At 46.5% G+C, this 18,759-nt stretch overlaps 1 protein-coding gene across 5 annotated transcripts in view; it reads left to right on the forward strand.

The window, feature by feature from the left end:
• Positions 1–18,759, forward strand: part of LOC147014660 (SUMO-specific isopeptidase USPL1-like) — a 212,004-nt gene that overhangs the window by 164,098 nt on the left and 29,147 nt on the right. For 2 of the 5 annotated variants that reach the window (XR_015050852.1, XR_015050853.1), the window contains exon 10: positions 941–1,051. The exons of 1 other annotated variant lie outside the window; for it this stretch is intronic. Coding sequence is in view for 2 of the 4 variants with exons in the window: in XM_085852818.1 (XP_085708944.1) it covers positions 941–967 (27 nt within the window). In the remaining 2 variants the exon portion in view is untranslated. Of the gene's footprint in view, positions 1–940; positions 6,131–18,759 lie in introns of those variants that run through there. 2 more of the 5 variants (XM_085852816.1, XM_085852818.1) reach the window with 1 other exon arrangement.

Raw genomic sequence — 18,759 nt, forward strand, 5'->3', positions numbered from 1 at the left:
TAGACAAATTTTCCAAAAATCGGCATAAGCTGGCAAAAACGTCAAGGTGTGACTGGGCCTTTAGCACATGTGAAGTACTCCCCATGGGAAACAAGTATGATGTTTTGATGATGTTATAGGTGGCTTCGTTATGACATCAAAATTGCATACATCAAACATTTTATCCAATCAGTATGAAAAATTTTGAAGGTCATTTGGAGCTAAATTGTTATTGCGGAATATAATTGGTCATTGGTCATGTGGTTTGGCCGCCATATTGTTTTAAACATACAAACCTTCAAAAATCTTTTTCTCTGAAATGGCTGAACATATCGAGGTGAAACTTTACAGCTATAATCACCAAGCCATGAGGAACAAAAAGTTCTCCAACTATGATGTCATAGATCACATGGTTTGGCAGCCATGTTGGATTTACCATCAAATCTTTGAAAATCACCTCTTCCAAAACGGCTTGAGAGATCGAGGGGAAACTTCACCCACATGCTCCCAGAGCCTTGGGGATACCAGTGTGTTGATGAATAATTAGTAGGTCACATGATCTGGCAGTCATATTGGATTAAACAAAAATCTTTGAATTTTTTTTTTCTCTTGAACCACTTCATCAAGTGACATGAAATGTCACAATTATGATCTGGTGGTCATGGGGAATATGTGTTCTAAATTCAAACCGGATTGGACGCATGGTCTGGCAGCCAGAATTATATAATATTTTGAATCTGGGTTCAGGGATTCAAATCAAATTTAATACAAGTATGTATAATGTAATGATGCGGGTGGAGGCATATCTGGCGACATCACGACGTCAAAGAGTGCCCTTATAGTTAGTTACCCCACCACCGAAGGTGAAGGATGGTGAGCTTTCATCCCTCTCTGTTTGTCTGTTTGTGTGTAGTATATCTCAAAAAGTTGTGGACGGATTCAAATGAAATTTGTTGTGCAGGTTGGGTGTGTGACAAGGACGAACTGATTCGATTTTGGTGAAGATCTGGATCTGGATCTTCACCATTGAGAGATCGGGCCAAAATCGTGGATCAGGCATTGCGTGGTGGAGGTATGCGCTCTACCGAGTGCCCTTCTCATTTAAAATGTTTTTTTTACTTGTAAGGATATGTCGTACAGCCTACTATGAAACATGGTTTGAGGTGCTGTTCATGTTTGGGGGTGTATATCTGCTGCTTGGGTTGGTGCTTTTGTTAAAATTGAAGGACAAATGAATACTGACTCGGACAAGCAGATCCTAATCCACCATGATATCTCATAAAGAAGAAGGCTAATTGGTGCATATGGATGCCGCTCAAGTGTTTTGGAATATGAATGCTATTCTGGTGCTGGTGCTGAAAGAGGTAAGTTTTTATTGCAAAGGTGCAAGATTTTGTTGAGGGTCTGGGTGTGTGGCTAATGGTGTGTCGGTATTTGGCAGAATGACACCCTGGGGGTTGGACACCCTGCTCAGTATTAAAAAGGATAGAGCATGGACAAACTACCATTGGTTGGTAATAATAACCACAGGCTTTGATCAGCTGAAATGCCTCCTTCATTGAAATTCCTTGAAAGGGAACATATATTATTATTGTATTAGTATCCCGATAGGAAAGCTTTCGTTGCCATTCTTAATTCTTCCACCAGAGGACAGCAACGTCTGGCTGTAGGTGCGAAGTGAGCTGACTGTTGATGGTGTTTGAACTCCATTCTTTATCCACTGAACTTCAGTGAAGTTCGTGTTTTGATCTGGTGCGTTCAAAATGTTTTCCGAACAAGTAGCCATCATAGGCGTTCACAACCATCCTTGACCATGTTGTTGAATGTTGGCCTTGACCGAGACCCTCACCTTTTTTTTTTTTCTTCCGCCTCACTTTTTCACCTTTATTCGCTTTTAAATTCCTGTTTTTTTTCCCCGCAACCGCTTGATGCAAAACTATCAACATAGAAGTACCTATGCATGGAAATTTTTTTATCACAAAGTTACATGATGATTGGTTGAGAAATTTGGCCGGCGTTCCAAAAAGTCTGTTTTCTGTAGGCATGGGTTGCAGGGTGTTTCACGCATCAGGAGTAAACGGCCTCCTGAACAGTTTGTACTAGAACAGCATTCTAGTCCAGGAGACCAGAAGGTTTATTCAAGTGAAAAGCGCCGGAACGTTTGACCTCATGGGCTGATGGGATCATCCACCGACATCACAAAAATGCATTGCTGCCGGATCTGACCTTTGGCTTTCCCCCCGAAATCACTCAATTAGTGACGCCATTACCGAAAAACCTAATTTCCTCAATATCTAGCAAACTATGCATGATAATATCACAAATAAGGTGTCTACACCTATGTTTTCATGGTCAATCGTTACCCTGATGCTATGCATATTGCCAGAAAATGTATAGTTTACCACGTAAATGCATGGTTCATCCACTAAATTAGCGACGCCATTACCGAAACCTCACTATCTGAAAAACTGTGCGTGATAATATCACAAATAAGATGTCTATACCGAAATTTTTTATGGTCTATCATTACTCTGTGTTATTACTGGGAAATGTGTAATTTACCATGTAAATGTGTAGCCCACCCGCTCATTAAGCGACGCCATTACCGTACAATGATATATGGAAAACTTGCAAATGTGCAGTTCACATAATTAACTTGTTGTCCTCTTGGCATTACAAGTCTTCTCTATCACTTTCGTCACTCTCATCACTGTCCTCACTCCAAGCATTATCTGACTCTTCCTCATCTACTGAATTATCTTCCACGCCATCCCCATCATCCTCATGTGGGCCTGTGAAGGACTCTGGAACTGAACTTCCTGGATACCAGTCTGGTTCAAAGCAGCTTTGAGACAACTTCCATCCATAGTCTGTCGGACTCGCCCCACCAGTTGGATCTGTCTGATCAGCTCTCTTCCAGATTCTTGCCACATAGTGCACCCTTTTCATATGATTACCAAGTGTCTTGGCGCAGGGGGGAAGAGAAGCACAGTGTATCTTCTTTATTCTGGCAAAGGGGCTCCTTTTCATCACCACCACCCATTTGCATGAACGCCTTGTATCTGGCTTCATTAATGTTAGAGGTTTTGAAGCCATACAGCACGCAGACAAAGGATGTAACAGCTTGGACGTCTACCTCCTCAGCTGTTAGAGATCGCAATGCCATCACATGAGCTGCATCTGACTCCATCCGCTGGAAGGGCTTCACTTTGCCCTTTCTGTAGAAACACGATGTGAAATCACAACCAGTCAAGGCTTGAAGGCCGATTAGTGCTTCAGTGATACCAGTCTGTTTCTTCTGGTCGTGGTTCAGATGGAAGTTGATTTTGGTAACATATCCCTACTGTTGAATGCAGAGTATTCTTGCCATCTGGTGTCTCCGTGTTTACATCGTAGTAATCCCAGGCTAATGCTGAAAAAGAAGAATAAATATCATCATCATCATTATCATCTACCATTTTTATTCTATCTACCATTAATATTCTAACTAATAAGTCGTAATTATTAATATTGAATAAAAACAGTCCTTGCCATTTCGTATCACCATGTTAACATCGTAGTTATCCCAGGCTAATGCTGAAAAATACAAAAAAGTAATAAAACAACATTTTCACCACAAACGTGTATTTGTATTATTATTGCTATTATTAATACTATTATTATTATTATTATTATTATTACCTGTTCCCAATCCATCGTGCAGATGGAGACCAGCAGGAGTTTCCCGTTCCAAGTCAGAGCAGGTGGAGGCCATTTCAGGCTCGAGCCGCTTCACTTCATCGTAGCTGATACAATGACCAAAGCGGTTCAGGGTGGTCAACACTGTTTTCGATCCTGTCAGTGTTCCCAACCCGAGCCCAAGGGCTTCATGCTTCCAAGGCCGAACTCTTCCTCTGGCACAGTTGAACACAGCATCCGATGCACCAGCTAATGCTTTTCTCTCGATCACATCCCTATTGGAGTTATTTACACCAATTTCTGATTGCATCCCACCGATGAGAGTACGGAAGAACAGGAGAGTCAGATCGGCGATACTTGTGGAATTTTCCTTCAGGGTGTGAACTGAATTGGGTGAGGGGGTCTTTGATTGGGGGATTGCAACAATTTCTGTCCGCAATGCCATGGCAGCACACCTGATTTCTTCAATCTTTTCATTGGAATCAGTCAGCATAGCAAATGCCTCAGCAGACATCAGTGATGAATGGAATACAAGGTTTCCAGATTTGTTTGCTCGTTTGTCACCGAGGATTTCCAGGAATCGTTCCTTTATCTTCGATATCACGCTTTGTGTTGTGTACCTATCAATGTCATCCTGTGTTCCTCCAAGAGCAAAAAAACTCTTCTTTGTACAAATTGAAAATTACTGACGCCGACATGGGAGTTTTGCTTTTGATGACTTCATTTTCGAGGAACATCGACAAGTTCTTGAAGGCTTCAACGTGCATCTTCCCATTCGACGTTTGCTCTTCATCCGTCACATCCATTCTTACATAGTCACGACTGCAAGTGTTATGGTATTTGGCTTCCTTTGCAATAAGATCTTCCCCTCGTCCAATGATCCTCGAGTCACACTTTTTCTTAGCAGCAAGAAGGATTGCCTTGCTCCCATCTGTGGTCAAACATTGGCTGAGGGGTTCATTTTTCTGCAACTTCCTCTTCCTCTTCTGTCCACAAAAAAGACATTCCCGTCCAAGGATGCCTCTCGTCCTGGTAGAAGGATGATCAGAACTTGAACGAGTGGTCTTCTGAGGTGGTTCAGATGGTTCTGTGCTTGGAGGTGCTCCTCTCTTAACAGTACAGAATCGACTGAGGCAAACTGAGTGGTAATATTTGCCTTCTGGGCCCTCAGCTGTTCTGATCTCTTCCGAGGTGTTCGAAAACTTGTCACTTTGAATTGCCTTTTGCTGTCTGGCAGCATTTTTGGCTGTTTCCCAGTTGCTGGAATTGAAACACTTCAGGGCACGTTTCTTTTCTCCTCTTTCTTTGCAAATTATACAAACGGGGGCGTCATTTGCAATGATCTGTAAATAACAAAATGGACAGAGATCAAGGCATTATTTGCCACATTGTAACAAAAGACAGAGATGGTACAACTCCAGTGGGCAACTTTCAGGGTAAACTCAGCACTTTCAAGCACGAGAGGTGGCATTGTAATATTTCACCACAAAAACATGGGTATAGACACCTTATTTGTGATATTATCATGCGGTGTTTTTCAGATATTAATGAAAATGGGTTTTTCCACAATGGCGTTGCTAACTGAGTGGGTGAACTAAACATTTACACTGTGAACTACACATTTTCTAGCAATAATGCGGGTGTCAGTGTAATGATTGACCATGAAAACATAGGTGCAGACACCTTATTCGTTATATTATCATGCATATTTTTCCAGATATTGAGCAAAATAGGCTTATCGGTAATGGCGTCACTCATTGAGTGATTTCGGGGGGAAAGCCACGGGTCAGACCCGGCAGCAATGCATTTTTGTGATGTCGGTGGATGACCCCATCAGCCCATGAGGTCAAACGTTCCGGCGCTTTTCACTTGAATAAACCTTCTGGGCTCCTGGACTATTCGGTCGAGTGCATATCTCCACCAGGCTGAGCAGTTTACATTTTGTATCCCACCGTTAGGCCAGATCTGATCGGCATCTGGACATGAACCAAAACCGAATCGGCTTGTTCTTGTCACCTCCGGTCCCCATCTCTCAATGGTGAAGAATTACTTTAAAAAACTAAAAAATCATCGTATCCGGATCCGGATCTTCATCAGAAAATCGAATCAATTCGTCATTGTCTCACAACCAACCTGTCCAAATTCGTCCGAATCTGTCCATAATTTTTTGAGACATCCTGCTCACAGACAGAGAGACAGACAGGGGTGTAAACAAAATCCCCATCCACCTTTGGTGGCATAAGTTAATATTTATATTTCTATAGTGGTTTCCCTGCTGACTTGTTTGTGAGACATATGGAATCATGGCAAATTGTCCGTGCGGTGCATCAAATCGAGTCAATGACCCGATGCTCGGCGGAAGCTATATTAGGTCATGAACTGAATGGCGATCGACCCAATAGGCTTCCATTGCACTTTTTCTTATTGATTATAGAACTGCTCACGCTTTGCTTGGTCAAACGTGAGTTCTTGACGAGGTCTTGTCGTGCCTTTCACTTATAAATGTCAATTACACAACAATTGTCCAAAAGTCTGACTATCTCAATGTTGTTGCGGCTTTCGAAATAGACCCCCGAGCATTCAGAGACACGTCGAGGAATCCAATCAGTTATGTCATAAGTATGTGTGATTAGACATTTCCCTGCCCTTTGCCCAGGGAATTTTGGTGGGGAAATGCATTGTGAGATTAACGTTTAATCCCCAGTGTAATTTCCCTCATTTTCAACTTTTAATCCCTACGTCTATCAATCCATCTTTCGATCCCTCTTTAATCCTTCTGTCTATAAATTTATCTTTAAATCCCTCTTTCATCCCTCCATCTATCCACCCATCACCAATCCCCCACCATTTTGTTTCCAAGCTGTGACTCCCCACCATCCTTCCCTCTGCCTTACGGACCCATAAACCCCCATGGAAAACTTCCCTTACTTAACCTAAGTCCACCCATTCGTCCTTTCGTTGCCCAACCTCCACTTCACGCCATCCCTGAGAAACCACCCCCCCTCCATCCAAAACCTTCACCCTTTCACCACCGAGGCACTGTCTCTTGCACATCCTGAAACACCTTGTGAAATCAATACGAATAAACCCTTCAGCGTTTGCAAATAACTGTCAAGTTAAATACATTAATTTCCTTCTTTCCCTGCAAAATCCCCATTTAAACACACATTACAAATCATTACAGAAGGCCGCTCGCAATGTTAAAATGGAGAGGCTCGTGGCGGCATATCCACCGAGCATTCTTCTAGAAGGGTGTCTCCTGTTCAGTTACAAGGGAATCTTCTGGAAGGCACTCAAAGAGCTGGGAGCCATGAGAAGGCGACACTGCCGGGCAGACGAGCACTTCCAGGAGCCGTGACCATGCCCTGTCTCGGCGATTATAAAAGGCCAGATCGGCAATCGAAGTTCTCTCTCTCTCTCTCTCTCTCTCTCTCTCTCTCTCTCTCTCTCTCTCTCTCTCTCTCTCTCTCTCTCTCTCTCTCTCTCTCTCTCTCTCTCTCCCTCTCCCTCTCCCTCTCCCTCTCCCTCTCCCTCTCCCTCTCCTCTCCCTCTCCCTCTCCCTCTCCCTCTCCCTCTCCCTCTCCCTCTCCCTCTCCCTCTCCCTCTCCCTCTCCCTCTCCCTCTCCCTCTCCCTCTCCCTCTCCCTCTCCCTCTCCCTCTCCCTCTCCCTCTCCCTCTCCCTCTCCCTCTCCCTCTCCCTCTCCCTCTCCCTCTCCCTCTCGCTCTCCCTCTCCCTCTCCCTCTCCCTCTCCCTCTCTCTCTCTCTCTCTCTCTCCCTCTCTCTCTCTCTCTCTCTCTCTCTCTCTCTCTCTGTCTCTCTCTCTCTCTCTCTCTCTCTCTCCCTCTCTGTCTCTGTCTCTGTCTCTGTCTCTGTCTCTGTCTCTGTCTCTGTCTCTGTCTCTGTCTCTGTCTCTCTGTCTCGTCTCGTCTACCATGATCTCTCTCATCTGTCTGGCTCGTTTGTTAAGCTCTTCCTCTTTGGCCATGAGCTGTATCATGCACGAGCTTCCGCTGTAGCTTGTCAGACCACAGGAGTTGCTGGAGGGAAGCTGCTTTGCTGTGAACGTTACCCGAACAGACTGCATGAGATTGCACACGAGATTTCATGAGACCGCACAAGCCTCTGCCGTTGCCAGGGAGGGCCACCAGAGTTGCTGCCGTTTCTGCCTCTCAATTTCTTCATATGTAGTCAAGAAAGTCCTGTTTATGGGGGTCCAATTGAACATATTGTTACGGATTTCAGAATCCGGTCTGATGAATGCATCCACAAATCCAGGTCCTCAGACAGTTATTTCCTTAAATGCATGTTCAGATTAGCCCCACCCCCATGTCTAATGGGATCTTAAATGTGATGTGTTGAGAAGGGTAAAGGATTGATTCCCTCTCTTATGGGAAGCTTTTTTCTTTATGACAGACACGTTTACACACATTTCTTTCATGAGCTCTGAAGCCTGCCCCCCCCCCCATTCTTCCTCAGCAACAATCTTTCGTGAGCTCCGACGCCCGCCTTTTTGAGAGCGCACGGGTCGTCATGGTAACCCTGCGCCAGTGGGGCGGGGTGAGCTTGGGGCGGGCTGCACCCGCGGAGACGAATGGGAGGTACATTCTGTGAGGAGAAAAGCAGGAGAGAAAAAGCAGGAGGCGAAAGAAAGCAGAACGAAAGAAAGCCAGGGAGGGAGAAGAGAACGAGAAGTAAGCTTGAGAAGCGAGCAAGAAGCGGGTGTCTGACCAGCGCCAGCAACGAGACAATTTGTTCCTCCCAGTGCTTGGGCAAGCGAGCGTGTGGTGAGCGTGTGGGTGTCTGACCATCGCCAACAAGTGAGGCACGGGTCGGTCACCACGAACACCAGGGTCTAAACCCGCGACGGACAATCCCGGTGCCCTCCAGACGTTGACTGGCGTTCAAGGGTGCCCCGCAAGAGGGTGCACGGCAGGGCTGGGTGCTGGCGACGGACGTGACACGCACGCACGGATTTCAGGACGTTTTCATTTCACGGACGACTTTCTGGTGAGCGAGACGATTCCCCCCCCCCCCCCGAATGATCTATTGGGTACCCTTGTCTGTGTTTAGCTGTAAGTAGGTAAACCCCCGATAAGCTTCTGCTCTTTGTCTCTTTCCTGGCATTTTGATTGATTTTGCTTTGAAATTCGTTCTTTATTTACCTCAGAAAATAAAAGTTCTTGTTATTTATTTATTTTATTAATAATAAATTATCTGTCGATTTCCAACCTGTCCGTGTTTGTCCTTGCCTTCAATTGGTCTAGCATTGTCCGAACCGAGATAGACTGGGAGGTAATTGCCACAGATTTGACCAAAAATAGTCGGCACGCACCGGCGGTTAAAACGCTCGGCCCCCCTAATTAAAATCTAATCAGATAACATTGGTGCTTTGCCGAGGGCACGCTCCCCGCTCAGGTAACTACGTGACCTCCAGTTAAACGGAATAATTAGACGGTAGACACTGGAACTCATGGTTGACTGAGTGGCGTTCGTGGTTCTAAAACAACCCACTGTACCGCAACATTAATTGTGAGCGGTGGCCCCAGGTCCGGCTCTACCGAGGACAACCGGGGATTAATCCCCCTGAGTGACAAGCTGGTGTCTCGCTACCCGTAGCCGCAACAATATTTTGGTTGTTTCCTGTCAATAGCGGCCATTTTGAATATCTAATGAGGTCATGTGTCCCCCCCCCCTAATTTTTTTTGCTGCTGCTATTTTCATATTTTCTAGTCCTTGCCCCTATTTATTAAATTTGTATTGAAAGTGAAGGTTAAAAGGTGAAACAAGTACTTCCTGCCTTCAAAATTGTATTTCATTGGGGCTCTGTAGCTAAAATGAAGAAGTATGGCCTCAAGTACAACTTCATCAAATTTGGTGCTTTTATCACAATTTGAACAATTCCAGGCATATAGTCAGCTTGTGTACTCTACTATTCTGTTCTTGCTTTCTTTTTTTTTCTTTCTTTACCTTAAAAAAATCTAACATCCAAGCTCGATCTGCCATAGTCAATAAAGGTTTCTCTCTCAAATAATTCAGCCTGAGGGTGCAACCATCACTTCAGGGCTTTATTTGATACACAACATTGCACCTCCTTTCCATTTCATTTTTGTCCCCCACCCCTCTGACAACCTCTGAGACAGGAGACATTAAAATGACCTCCATCCGACCGATCATCCATCCATGCGTACTTTTGTGTACACGATGTTTCAAAAACCATTGAACATTTAGCCTTCATATTGCAGATATCATCGATTCCTCATGACATCATCTCAACCTGATTAGATCATGGCGGTTATTGGCTGAATTCTGTTGTCATGGCAACCATCTAAATAACTTGCCATCCATCCATCCATTGGGGACCATCTTCTGTGCAGAGCGTTGGTGCTGCCGAAGTAGTCTACTTGGCTATTGGGCACAATCCTGTACGGGTCATGACTCCGATACAGGATATCAGCAAGCTGGTACTCATTTTGCCAACTTCAGAAGGATGACAGGCTGAGTCAACCCCACCTGGTATTAATTCAACAGCCAAGCAGGATTCGAACTCAGGACCCGAGGATCCCAAGCCCACCACCCTAACCATTAAGCCAACACCAGGCATAACTTGCTATGTGTACGTGATATTTCAAAAACCGTTGAACATTTAGCTTTCATATTGCAGATATCTATTCTTCATGACATGTCAACCTGATTAGATCATGGCTGTGATTGGCTAAATTCTGTTGCCATGGCAACCATTTCAGCAACTTGGCTTGTGTACGAAATTCTCGTTGAGCGATATTTCAAAAACAGTTGAGTATGTAGCTTTCATATGACACAGATCTATTCCTCATACCACCCAAAAGGCGAGGGTCGATAGTGTAAGCTCCTTTCTCACTTTTAAAATGCAATGACAGACGTCGCACAAGCCTGATGTGTTGATTGGGTGGGTAAGATGAAATCATACCTGGTAGCTATTGAAGCAAATGTAACATTCGCCTTTGTAGACATTTAATTAATATTTTGTACAGTGGGCTGTATTTACCTGAAATGATTCGGGACCATGTACTCCGAAGCTCGTGCAGCATAGTCGATGTGATGTTTTTCTCGCTGGACCAATTTGCCGGGTGGTTGCACACCGTGAGAGCGAAGATGTAGCAACACGACCGGCATTCAAAACAATGAGGAAACGGTCCAGTTACACCATTTCTGCACCAATGATCATCAGCACCGTCGAAATCGTACACATCAATATCCAATTACCGCCTCCGACGGCATCTCCCGCTCTGCGGCCTATCCCCAAGATGGTAATGGGAGAGCAAGCTGCGCTCCTTGTTTTGCAACAGGTACTCCGTGATGAATGCGCACTGACCCAAAGTTGCACACGTCCTCCTTGATCAACGGAAATGCTTCACGAATTTATTGAAGGATAAGTGAAATGCGCAATGACTCATCTCATTGCACGCAACATCATAATGGGCTACCTAAAATCTATTTGGGACATCTATATGGCAATTGTTCTCAGCACTGGCCAAAGTAAATGTATTTTTTGAGCAGGGATGGGCTGCGGCTGCCTTGGTGCTATGCAGAGTGGACGGAAAGCATTTTTCACCGAACCCAAAGGGCACGGTATGAAATATCGCTTTGCGATGGCGTTGCTGACCCGAGGGCTCGGTCATGGTGTTTCGGCGCAGAGGGCAGTCGAGGGTATTCTTGGATACAGCGCTCAGAGCTATGGCATTGCAGGTTACAAATGCGATCTGTTGGACATCCTTGTATTGTTGACTGCACTTGTTGAGCATTTTGTAACAAGGAAAGGCATTGAGATAATTGTCAGATTTGTTGTGGATTTTCCTTTCTTCTTCTTGTGGATGTATTGCAAGGATCTGGAATCGGCGGAAGCAAAGGTTGCACAAAGTGATGTGAAACACGACATGTACATCATGAAATCGGACGATGTAATTTGAAGAATCTTCTCTGGAATTAAAAGTGCATGTTGTTCCCATGATAATTGACAATCATCAATTATCCAGGCTTCTTATACACCTTTTGTTTATTCCCTATTGCTGTCTACAATGCACATTCGGCATTGTTCTGTAGAACAAACCATCCATACCTTGCAGACAGCCGGAGATCCGGACAGTCGGCGAATTGGAAATGACACTTTTCTCCTCAAACGGGATTCAATCTTGGCCGCAAGGCCATGCTGGGGGTTGTGGTAATGGGGGTCATGGTTTGGAGGAGAAAAATAAAAATTATGGATCAGAACCAACTTGATCCCAGCAATGGGACAAACTGAGCCCACGGAGGAGAGTGGAGCAGCAGATATCGCAGGGCGTGTCGGAGAGACGCATAAAATTTTCACGAGTTCCTCTGGGAAGAAATGGCGAGCTACTAGAGGGAAACGGAGCCAGCAATCTATTTCATTTATTTGACATTTAATATAGTTCCGCGCACACGCATGAGCAATGGCTTATAATCTATTTTGTGGATTAGTGGGTACGTGCCGGGATGTGCTTTGTCCCGGGTGCAGGGAGCAGGAGATGCAACGGTATTGGAGCTTACCCAGGCATGTTTCGAGCATCTCCAGTGAGCAGACTCAACTGGTTTCCTGCACTTCCACACTTTGGTCTAATTGTGCACCCGCAGTGTGCGCTGAATGTCCTCAAAATGCCTCTGCATGACGGATGCTTTATGACGTCATCAGCGTTTATGACGTTACCACAGACAGCCAGTCTGAAATTTTCATTCCAAACGTACGACCTCAACTGTCCCGTGGCTCTTTTTGTGAATTTATATTAAAAAATCAACGCAGACATGAATCTTGCCTTCCACGATTCAGTAAGTGCCGCATCAATTTCTCCGACATGCGACGCGTGATCCCGCAATGCTCCTCTGACGCGTAAACCAACTGCCATGTGGTTGTGTTGGGTGCAGAGCTCTGTATATAACGCATGGGGACATTCCTACTTAATTGCATCGTTTGGGATTACCTTGATCGAGGATTTGAGTTCCTTTGAGATCTCACTGAATCGTGATGTTTAGGCTAAGCGCTCTCAGCACAAAACGCCTCCAGGTGGCCCCTCGGTGGAGCCTCGGTCGGTGCTCGGTGCAAAATCCAAAGCGAATTTGCTCACAACCTGCAGCACTGTTTTCCGTCTTTTCCTCCTCTTTTTCCATCCCACGTCCTTCTCCGAAGAGATGTTCATGATGAGCTATCGATGTCCGGAGGAAGACAAGCCGGTTAACCCGATCGCATTGTGCAAAAAGACTCATTATTCGATGCCTTGGAGTTGGTGAGATTAACTTACATTGGGCATAGCCGGACATTTATTTTACAAACATAGTTTTTAAAGGACAAACCAATGCAATTTTATTCCCTTTTGAAATAACCTTTTCCAATTCCTAAAACCCATCTCATAAGCATGACCTTAGATTTGCACGTCGATGATATATACATTTATGATACTGTGGTTTTGGATGTGCCGTGTTACCTGTCTTTGATGACGTCACACTGTTCTCTTGATCTTAAATCATATCTTGTATTCTTCTGTAATGTATCATACTCAAATTTGAGTCGTCAAGTCTCGGTTTGATTCCCGATGGAGAAGGATCAAATTGCGAATCACCTGCAGGACGTTGCACCTGCATGAGAGTACATCTATGATGTCATCACTGTTCAGCGGATACATGTAGCAAGCTGTAACATTATCTGCTCGTATTCAGTTGTAGACGCTAGATATCTCGAAAAGGATAGGGCATGGTGTACCAGTGCCTTATCCAAATTTCAATTCCCTGATGCCCCAACGACACCTAGTGTATGGAGCGTTAGTTACCATTGCAGTTTGTAACGTCTGTCCAAAACAATAGTATGTCCATTGCGATGTCGCCATTGATCAGTAAAATGTCATGACGTCGGTCGCGTCAGATTAAAAAAATGAATGTGATTGGGCAGGGTGGGGTGAGTAAAAAGGAATGTGTGGTTGCGGGTGGGGGGGGGTGGCGGCAAATGAAAATGCTGCCATCTTTGCGCACAGTTGCGTATTTCTCCTCAAATTATGAATGTGTTTGAATCTATACATTTAATTCACCATGTGTGATAGATACGTCATCGGCAGAATTATCAGGTAACAAAGTGCGCAATCGGGCAGGAAATTTGTTATCTGTTATGCAAGACCTCGGCCCAATTTTAGTTAATCACCTATCTCCATCAATGTGTCACCTGGTGTCAGGTCAGGCCAGATTAGATCTGTGACTTGCTACAGGTGTCATGTAAACCTGTACTAACTTGTTCCATGGTCGGGTTGTCGGCGACTAAACCATCTCCCCCACCAGGTTTTTTGGTGAGGAGGGTGTTTGGATATGGACACCCAGCAGGATTAAAAACAAAACCTGTCAAAGGGCGGAGGAGCTCCTTGTGAGCCAACGGCCATCCATATCTAGTGCCCAACTGTGTCTGCGGACGTCCTCCTGCAGTTGGGTTACTTCTTATTAGGAGGTTGGTGGCAGGATTTGCACTCCGGCCTCCGTAAAACCCTTCATTCTGCAAAACACCAAAACACAAAGAAATCTGAAAACCCACTCCCTGGGAGTACCTCCTGTGCAGCTTCCCTTCGCAGGGCGGCTCACCGGATGATGGGATTGGGGCAAAGCCTTCTGGACCCCCAATCTTTGATGATAGGAGGGAAACCACTGGGTAACATTTCCAGGTCAGATTGTGGGAGAGTGTGTCAGAGTGGTGCTGAGGTGTCGTCCACCAGACGGCGGTCTCCTTGGGTTAACCTGAGGTAGTCCCTTCGGGAGGGTGCCTGGAATGTCCTATCTCTAAGAGAGGATGATCACCTGTCTCTGTTATCATCTGAGCTCAAGTGTTTGGACATCGGGATTGCAGCTCTCTCTGAGGTTCGGAGACCGGATTGCGGCGAGATCATGGTGGGTGGTTCCACCTACTATTGGTCTGGTCACTGATGGTTATCATTCCCAAGAAGTTGCTGTAGCTGTGTCCAATAAGCTGACTCCAATGATAATTGAGGTAACGCCGGTCAACGAGCTTATGATGAGATTAAGGATTCGTCACTCCTGAGGTGTCATTTCCCTGGTCTCTGTTTATGCTCCGACTGAGGCGAGTGATCTCACCGTGAAGGACACATGCTACGCCATGTTCGAGTCTGTGGTTGATCAGTGCCCCAGATGAGATAGATTTCTAGTCTTGGGGAATTTCATTGCATCGTGCTTTGGGGGGTCCTGAAGAGTTGTGGAGTGCCTTCAAGACCACCGTCCTTGATGTTGCCGGTGGATGTCTTGGAGCTCACCGCAGGGCAAAGAAGAATTTTGTCTCTCAAGGAACACTGGATACCATTGACCAGAGTCGCAGGGCCAGGCTGAATGGCAGAGCTGAGCTGTTCAGGGAGCTGAGGCGTAAAACGGTACGTGCACTGAGGGTGGACAAGGAGGCCTTTGTGCGAGGAATCTGTGAGGGGGTAGGGCATCACCTGTGGACAGGTGATTCTCGTCCCGCTTACAGGGGAATTCGCGCATTGCGTTCATCCAAGCCCATCCCTCGGAGCACTGCAGTTAGAGCAGAGAGTGGTAGGCTCTTGACAGAGGAGTCTGAAGTGAAGGCCCGCTGGGCCGGTTACTTTGAGCGGTTGTACCAGGCTGATCCCCCAGCTGTCGAGTTGGACGTCAAGGGTGTTACAATCCCTGTTGCTGACCCTCGAATCAACTGTGGTCCACCTTCCCTTGTGGAAACACGGGCTGCGGTGAACCAGTTGAAACGGGGCAAAGCTCCAGGGATCTGTGGCATCCATGCTGAACTTCTCAAGGCTGGTGGAAATGCTGCACTCGTGTCGTTGCATGCAGTTTTGTGCTCTGCCTGGAACACAGGCATCATCCCAACTGACTGGAAGAGGGGCCTTGTTATCCCTCTCTGGAAAGGGAAAGGTGATCGCCAAGACTGCAACAACTACCGAGGGGTGACGCTGCTCTCAGTGCCCGGCAAGGTCTTTGCTCGGATAATTCTTGATAGGATTCGCCACCATCTGCTTGAGCACCAGCGTCCAGAGCAGTCAGGCTTTACACCAAAGAGGTCAACGATTGACCGTATCCTTGCCCTTCGTGTCCTCACCGAACGCAGACGAGAGTTTCGGCAGGGGCTGCTTGCAGCCTATGTTGATCTCTGTAAAGTGTTCGATTCAGTGAATCGGGATGTCCTCTGGAGGATTCTTGGTCTTCGTGGGGTGCCACCAAAACTGATCGATCTGATGTCTGAACTCTACTCTGGTACTGAGAGTGCTGTGAAGTGTGGTGGTACCATCTCTGACTTATTTCCAGTTGTTACTCGAGTTCGTCAGGGGTGTGTACTGGCACCCACACTTTTCAGCACTTGTATGGACTGGATTTTAGGGAGGATGTCGGAGAGATCAAGCTGCGGTGCATCGTTTGGGAATGTCAAGATCTCGGACCTTGATTTTGCAGATGATGCAGTCATCTTTGCGGAGACTTTAGACATCCTTTTGGCGGCCCTCGAGGTGCTGAAAGAGGAGTCTGAGCCACTGGGATTACGGGTTTCTTGGGTCAAAACTAAGATCCAGGCTTTCGGTGACATCTTGGATGCTGCTGTCCTGTCTGTGTCTGTTTGTGGTGAGGATGTTGAGGTCGTGGAGAGATTCACTTACCATGGCAATGATGTTCATGTCTCTGCTGGCTGTGAGTCAGAGGTCAATAGACGTCTGGGTCGGGCCTGGGGAGTCATGGATTCACTGGATCATGGGGTGTGGCGCTGCCGGTACCTGTGCGGGAGGACGAAAGTCCGGGTCTTCAGGTCCTTGGTACTTCCAGTCTTGCTCTCTGGATGCGAGACTTGGACTCTGACCAAGGATCTGAGATGGAGACTTAATTCCTTTGGTACCAGGTCTCTTCGGAGAATCCTTGGCTATCGCTGGTTGGATTTTGTGTCCAACGAGCGATTGCTGAGAGAGACTCGGATGAGATTTGTTCCCTGCATAGTCCGTGAGCGTCAGTTGCGGCTGTATGGACATGTGGCTCGTTTTCCTGACGCTGATCCTGCTCACCAGATTCTCTCAGCGAGGGAGTCTCATGAGTGGAGGAGGCCAGTGGGCCGAACACATGCCTCGTGGTTGCAGCAGGTTGACCATCATCTCAAGGAGATGGGGATGGGCCTGGCATCTGCCTGGGGGATGGCCAGACGGAGGCCCCTGGAGTACCGGCGGAAAGTGGACGCAGCGACGCGCTGTTCTGGCACATGCTCCCATACCTGACCTGTTTGCCACCATCTGCTTGAGCACCAGCGTCCAGAGCAGTCAGGCTTTACACCAAAGAGGTCAACGATTGACCGTATCCTTGCTCTTCGGGTCCTCACCGAACGCAGACGAGAGTTTCGGCAGGGGCTGCTTGCAGCCTATGTTGATCTCTGTAAAGCGTTCAATTCAGTGAATCGGGATGTCCTCTGGAGGATTCTTGGTCTTCTTGGGGTGCCACCAAAACTGATCGATCTGATGTCTGAACTCTACTCTGGTACTGAGAGTGCTGTGAGATGTGGTGGTACCATCTCTGACTTATTTCCAGTTGTTACTGGAGTTCATCAGGGGTGTGTACTGGCCCCCACACTTTTCAGCAGTTGTATGGACTGGGTTATTGGGAGGATGTCGGAGAGATCAAGTTGCAGTGCATCGTATGGGAATGTCAAGATCTCTGACCTTGATTTCGCAGATGATGCAGTCATCTTTGCGGAGACATTAGATATCATTTTGGGGCCCTCAAGGTGTTGAATGAGGAGTCGGAGCCGCTGGGATTACGGGTTTCCTGTGTCAAAACTAAGATCCAGTCTTTCAATGACATCTTGGATGCTGCTGTCCTGTCTGTGTCTGTTTGTGGTGAGGATGTTGAAGTCGTGGAGAGATTCACTTACCTTGGCAGTGATATTAATGTCTCTTTTGGCCGTGAGGCAGAGGTCAATAGACGTCTGGGTCAGGTCTGGGAGTCATGGATTCACTGGATAACGGGGTGTGGCGCTGTCGGTACCTGTGCGGGAGGACGAAAGTCTGAGTCTTCCTGTCCTTGGTGCTTCCAGTCTTGCTCTATGGATGCGAGACTTGGACTCTGACCAAGGATCTGAGACGGAGACTTAATTCCTTTGGTACCAGGTCTCTTCGGAGAATCCTTGGCTATCGCTGGTCGGATTTTGTGTCCAACGAGCGTTTGCTGAGAGAGACTCAAATGAGATTTGTTACCTGCTTAGTCCGTGAGCGTCAGCTGCGGCTGTATGGACATGTGGCTCGTTTTCCTGATTCTAATCCTGCTCACCAGATTCTCTCGGCGAGGGAGTCTCGTGAGTGGAGGAGGCAAATGGGCCAACCACGTGCCTTGTGGTTGCAGCAGGTTGATCGGTATCTCAAGGAGATTGGGATGGGCCAGGCATCTGCCTGGGGGATGGCCAGACGGAGGCCCCTGGAGTACCAGCGGAAAGTGGATGCAGTGACGCGCTGCTCTGGCGTATGCTCCCATACCTGACCTGACCTCCATCAAAACATCCATGCCATGCATGAGCTCTGGATCTCATGATGTGAGCTATTACACTGATGTCATGCATGAACTCTGGATCTCATTATATGCGCTATAACATTCATTTCATGCATGAGCTCTGGTTCTCAGCATGTGAGCTATTTCACTCATGTCATGCATGAAATCTGGATCTCATCATGTGAGCTATAACACCCCTGTCATGCATGAACTCTGAATCTCATAATGTGAGCTATAACACCCATGTCATGCATGACCTCTCGATCTCATCATGTGAGCTATAACAACCATGTCATGCATGAACTCTGGATCTCATCACGTGAGCTATTTGGCTCCAATGGAGCTCAAAACGAGTGGCAATGTTCTTCCAACAGAGAAAAGTTCAACACTGATGATTCAGCTCATGATTGTATAAAACTTCCTGATGACATTCCATTACCACCACTTGCTCACATTTATGGACCCGTTCTGCTGGCCGTGCTGCTTTCAAATGGGAAATTGTATTCAAAAGTAAAAGTTTTCACTGTGAAAACGGCCTATTGGTGGGTCGGGGTATCTACAATTACCTGGTTGTGCAGGAA

This window comes from Eptatretus burgeri, chromosome 13 (assembly GCF_056783735.1).
Source record: "Eptatretus burgeri isolate ZD-2024b chromosome 13, Ebu_testis_v1, whole genome shotgun sequence".
Lineage (NCBI taxonomy): Eukaryota > Metazoa > Chordata > Myxini > Myxiniformes > Myxinidae > Eptatretus > Eptatretus burgeri.